The following is a 5665-nucleotide window of genomic DNA, read 5'->3' as shown; positions in this document are numbered from 1 at the left end:
AGGAGCAGGTTGGATGAGGCTCTGAGCAGCTCGACCTAGTTGGAGATGTCCCTGCTGATGGCGGTGGGGTTGCACTGGATGCCCTTTGGGAGGTCCCCTCCAGCCCAGACGTTCTGTGCTGCTCCCCTGAGCTCCAGCACCCGTTGAGTGGTTGTGACATCTCCTTGCAGGGATCTACCAGCACGTGACCGGGGAGCAGGTCGGGGGCCACGCCATCCGGATCCTGGGCTGGGGGGTGGACAACGACACCCCGTACTGGTTGGTGGCCAACTCCTGGAACACCGACTGGGGGGACAACGGTGAGGAGCCGCCGGAGGGAACCCCCTTCCCCCTTCCTTCCCCGTGCCACGAGGAGGTTGACTCATTTTATGGGTGTGCTTCCAGGTTTCTTCAAGATCCTGCGTGGAGAGGACCACTGTGGCATCGAGTCCGAGGTGGTGGCGGGCATCCCCAAGCCCGAGCAGTACTGGAAGAGGGTGTAGCTCTTGGTCAAACCACCAACCATCCTGAGTCCCTGATGCTTTTTGTTGATAGTGGGTTGGGTGCAGAGCCCCCCCTCTCTCCCCTTTCTAAGAGACTAGAGTGGAGGTTACTTTATTAAAGCTTTTTATCTTTTTTTTTTTAATATTTTTTATTATTTTTAATAGTGTGGTGGAGCTGGAGGTGGGACCTGCTGCCAAGCCCTCTGCTCCTGGTGGTTCCCTGCTCAAAGGGCTGCTGGAGGGCTCGCTGCCCTCCTGCACATGGGTGTTTGGAGAGCTCGGACCCCTTCCAGCCCACCCTGCTCCTGGGAGGGTGGGGAGCAGGAGCTTTGTGCTGGGACTAGGGACTTGGTGGGACAGCAGAGATGGCCCCCGCTGGGAAGCCACGGCCAGGGGTGGTTTGTGCACCCCTGGCTGGGTTGCTTTGACTGTTAAAGCCCCCAAAAAAACCAGGATATGTAAGAGTGTGCCTTGAATTGGCTAAACTTGGACCTGTTCCTGACAAAACAGATGTCCTTAAGATGGGGCTGGCTCTGGCTGGAGCTGCCTTGAGGCCCCTCCTGCCTGCACCAAGTCCTCTGTGCATCCCTTGCTCTGCTCCATCCCTTGGGCTGTTGGTTTAAACCCCTTCTCCTTCCTCAGCTATTGGCTTCTTATTTTCCTGCTGTAATCTGGGGTTATCAATTTTTAGGGAAGAACCTGCCTGGAGCTCCACGAGCCTTTGATCAAACGTCCTACAAGCATCTAGGAGCAGGTTGGGAAGAGCAAAGGGCTCCTCCTGGGTGGCTGGGCAGCTTGGGGTGGTGGGTGCTGCACCCCAAATCGGTGAGGTGCTGAGCAGAGAGGAGGGATGGGCCCTGGGTCTGCTGCAGGAGCTCCTGCAGAGGTTTGGAGGCCTCTCACCAACTTGCACAGGATTGAAGCTTTTGGGTTTGGGTGTTTTGGGGTTGGTTTGGGTTTTTTTTTTTTGTGAGCCACAGGCGTTAAGGAAGAATAAAAACTTATTTTTGTTCCTGGGGGGAGGTGTAAATGGCTGCGTAGGAGCAACCCTGTGATTTGCCAACACTAATATAGCCAGAGGGGTTTTATTTTTAATGATTATTTGTAATTGCTGAGCCGAGGCTGCAGGCCTGGAGCACGTGCTGCAGCCTCTCCCTTGCACTGGCCCCTTGGTTCTGCTCCAGAGCCAGGCAGAGCTGGGGCCCAGCCCTGTGGAACAACCGTGCCAATAAATGACTTCTCCAGTGTCCTGTCTCCTGGCCTTGGGTTGCTTCTGGTTGACTTGGAACCACCTGGATGTGTCCTGCTGTTCTTCTGGGCGTTGGAGAAACCAGGTGGGACCCTGGGGGGAGTCCCAGCCTCGTCCCAGGGCCACACTGGTGGCACTGTGACTTGTGCTGACTCCTGAGCAGTGCCTACTGGTGATAAGGTGCTTCAACGTGGGCCAGAGGGCACCCAGGACTGTCCCCATAGAATCATTTAGGTTGGAGAAGACCTTTAAGATCAAGTCCAACCATCCCCCAGCACTGCCAGGTCCCCACTGCCCCGTGTCCCTCACACCACATCTCCACGGCTTGGAAACCCCTCCAGGGGTGGGGACTCCACCACTGCCCTGGGCAGCCTGGGACAAGGTTTGACAACCCTTTTGTGGAAGAAATTTCAACCTAATGTCCAACCTAAACCTCCCCGGGCACAACTTGAAGCCATTTTCACTTCTCCTGTCACTTGTCACCTGGCTCCAGGCTCCTGTCAGGAGCTGTGCAGAGCCAGAAGGTCTCCCCTGAGCCTCCTTTGCTCCAGGCTCAGCACCCCCAGCTCCCTCAGCCACTGCTTGTCAGACTTGTTCTCTAGAGCCTTCATCAGCTTCACTGCTGGCCACGCTCCAGCCCCTCAAGGTCCTTCTGGGAGTGAGGGGCCCAAAACTGACCCCAGGTTTCGAGATGCATCCTCCCAAGTGCCCAGGGGGACAATCCCTGCCCTGGGCCAGCTGGCCACACCAGTGCTGCTCCAGGCTGGGATGCTTGTAAATGAAAAGCTTTTTGTCTAAACTCCCCTGGGATTCAAAAGTGGGATAAATTTTCCTGTTTTCTCCTGGCCCTGGAATTCCAGATCTTCCCATCAGAGCTTGGAGAACCCTGGCAGTGGGGGGAAGCACAGGAGGATCTTCAAGCATTACAAAAGGTGTGAAATGATCATTTTTCTCCATGAACTCAACAGGTGGAAAGGCAGCTGCACTCGGCAGCTCTAGTAAGAAGTTTTTTTTGGGGGGGTTTTGCTTGTTTTTAATTTGGGATTTATTTCTCCTTTGAACTCTTCTGGAGGAGGGGCACCCCCCAGCCTCTCTGCACACTGCTACAAGAGTGTGCACGGGCTGGAGGCCCAGGGATGAGGATGGAAAAGAAAGGACAGCTAAAAGAAAAATCTCCCAACAACACTTTTATTTTTTTTTCCCAAAGGGAACTTTAATTTTGTCCAGACAGGAAGCTGCACGAAGAAAGCGACCGCAGGTTTCTTTTCAACAACAGCTTAAAACTATCTACATTGGTGCTGGTGGAGTAGGGGTCCTCCTTCTGTGCCTGACCACCCAGGCTTGGCCTTGCAAAGGCCACCCACCTGCTCCTGGCAGCTCCATCCTGCACCAGGACATTGTCCTTCCCTTCACGAGGGCAAAGCAGCATTTCAGGGGGCGTGGGTAGGGACCCTGAAACCAAAATCCCACCCCAGGAAACCAGGACTTGCTTTTCAAGTGTTTCCCCTTGAAGTCAGTCCAGCCTGAGGTGGTTCAGAAGAGCACTGGAAGCCTCTTCCAGCTCACACATCAGTCTCACCCGAAGCACCATCCCAAGCTAGGGCCAAGGAAGCCTGCCCTGGCCACCTCCTTGGTGGCTCTCAAGCCTTCCCAGCCCATGGCAGGGATCACTGCTGCCTTGCAGGGTGGCCAAGTGCACCAAATCCCCCCCCAAAAAAAGCATCTTGTGAGGGACAGCACGGTGCCAACCCTCACACTCCAGCCTTGCTGCTCTGCCAGGGCCACCCAGCTCCAGGGCCTGGACCCTCCAGCAGAGTCAGGCCTGGGGTTGTCAGCTCAGGGCCACGCAGGCAGCTCCCTTCTCCCCCTCTGAACCACCTCCCCAGCTTGGCAAGTGCCAGCTGCTAGAGCAGGGGGCTGCAATAGATGGCTTTCATCTTGGGATACACGTTCAAGAGGACAGAGCAACCCACCTCTGACCTTACTGACCATTAACAGGGCTTGTCTCAAGCCTCACAGCCTCCTCCAGCACAACAACAGGAACGTGAAGGGTTCCTCTGGCTCCTTCCAGGCTGCCAACAGACCTGGGCTGAGGGCCAGAAGATGGGCAGAGCTTTATTTTCCCTGGATAAGAACACATGTTCCTCTCCCAGCATGGAGTGGGCACCGGAGGTGATGGGGAAGAGGCTGGAGGCAAAACCCAAAAGGTTATGCTCAGCTCTGAGCTGGAAATGTCTCAAATCTCGAGCGAGAGAAGAGGCAACTAGAGCTTCTATTTAAAACCATCCTAACCAAAATAAAAAACCCAAAACAAAAACAAATTCAGGTAAACCATCCAACAGGAAAGAAAGAGGGAAGGGAAAAAAAAACCTAAACCCCAAAGAGGGTTTTTTTTTTAGGACATTTGTAACCATCTAAGCAGCTGGTGGCAAAAGGGGGGTGAGGAGCAGAGCCCCCCAACACCCCCTCTGGGGCTGCAGCTCATCCACGGGACCATCCTGGGCCCCATGGCACCCCGGCCACCCCCAGCAGCAGAGGACCAGGAGCCTCCTGCTTCCACCACCCCTCCGTGGAGCATCACCTCCCTCCCCTCAGTTCTCCTGGACGTACTCCTCGGCGGCCCTGGAGATGGTGCTGAGGTACTGCCAGCTGAGGGCTGCCAGGAGCATGGCCAGGGACAGGTAGATGGGGGAGTAGTGTGGGCGGGAGGCCATGGGGCCGCCGGGCGAGCTCAGGGCACGGATGGAGCCCACCACCTGCTGGGTCTTCTTGGAGGAGGGGTCCCCGCTGGGGATCTTCTGGTGGATCTGCAGAGGGAGGGAGGGAGGGAGGGGGGAGTTGTGGGTCTCCACACAAGGTCGAGGAGGCGAACGGGGAGCTCTGAGAGCTGCCGTGTCCTCCAGAAGAGCAGCAGGGGTGGATTTCCATGGAAGGAGGACCTGAGGTGAGGGTGGCTGGGTGCTTGTTACCCTCGAGAAGTGCACTAGAGCCAAGCAGCCTCTTGAGGGCACTCCACGACGGGAGATGAATCCCGTGGCCTCCGGAGCCATCCCTCAACCACAGGAGGTGTGCCTGGGACCAGCGGCTGCTGCTCGGCACCCCTCCCTCGCTGCCGGTGTGCTGCAGCCCTCCCCGGCCCAGTGAGGACACCCCAGCGTGGCCAGCAGCTGCTGTGGCTGCCAGGACATTGCTTTGGGGCTTTCTTCTCATGGTCTGCAAGCCCATGTGGTCTTTATGATACGTGTCTGCATGAGGATTGGAGACAGCCCCAAGCAGAGATCTGGGGCTGAGGTGGCCCCTGCCAGGGGGTCGTCCTGCCTACAAAGGGAGCTCTAACAACCCCCAGTTTGGGGGTTCCCTGATGCAGAAGTAACATTATTTACTGAACAGCCCGTGCTGGATTTCAATTTTGGGGCTGTTTTGCTTTGTTTGTTTGTTTTTTCAATGAATCCATTCACCAGTTGTTCTTCCATGTGAACTTTTAGCCTCCCCAGCACCCCAAAGCCAGAGCTCCCACTGTTCTAACAACATCCAAAGGGATGCTCTCATTAGCTGTGGGCCATGGAGCACAAGGAAACCACCATCCCTTCATGCTGCCAGCTGCAGCTACAGAGAGCAAGACTACTCAGTGGAGCAGCCCATGGGGAGATCCCAGCATGGTGGGGTTGGAAGGGACCTCTGGAGATCATCTCATCCAACCCCCCTGCTCCAGCAGCTCACCCACAGCAGGGTGCCCAGGGTCAAAGTTTGACCAGAATCTCTCCAGAGGAGACTCCACAACCTCTCTGGGCAGCTGCTCCAGGCTCTGACACCCTCACAGGGAATAAATTCTTTTTCCTGTTTGGACAGAACCTCCTGGGTTCCAGTTGGTGCCCGTTGCCCCTTGTCCTGTCCCTGGCACCACTGAGCAGAGTCTGGCCCCAGCCTCTTGCCC

At 56.2% G+C, this 5665-nt stretch overlaps 2 protein-coding genes across 2 annotated transcripts in view; one reads left to right on the top strand and one right to left on the bottom strand.

Annotated features, from left to right (window-relative positions):
- CTSB (cathepsin B) overlaps nucleotides 1-616 on the top strand; it is a 5589-nt gene extending 4973 nt beyond the window's left edge. Inside the window, exons 8-9 of the mRNA XM_008945724.1 lie at nucleotides 171-299; nucleotides 385-616. Coding sequence (XP_008943972.1) covers nucleotides 171-299; nucleotides 385-482 — 227 coding nt within the window. The 3' untranslated portion in view covers nucleotides 483-616. The remainder of the gene's footprint in view (nucleotides 1-170; nucleotides 300-384) is intronic.
- A 3706-nt stretch (nucleotides 617-4322) lies between these two features.
- Nucleotides 4323-5665, bottom strand: part of FDFT1 (farnesyl-diphosphate farnesyltransferase 1) — a 6632-nt gene continuing 5289 nt past the window's right edge. Inside the window, exon 6 of the mRNA XM_008945736.1 lies at nucleotides 4323-4538. Coding sequence (XP_008943984.1) covers nucleotides 4323-4538 — 216 coding nt within the window. The remainder of the gene's footprint in view (nucleotides 4539-5665) is intronic.

The sequence above is a fragment of the Merops nubicus genome, unplaced genomic scaffold (assembly GCF_000691845.1).
Source record: "Merops nubicus isolate BGI_N331 unplaced genomic scaffold, ASM69184v1 scaffold11370, whole genome shotgun sequence".
In the NCBI taxonomy this organism is placed as follows: domain Eukaryota; kingdom Metazoa; phylum Chordata; class Aves; order Coraciiformes; family Meropidae; genus Merops; species Merops nubicus.
The sequence above is the reverse complement of the archived record's forward strand: the minus strand, read 5'-3'. Positions and strand labels throughout refer to the sequence as shown.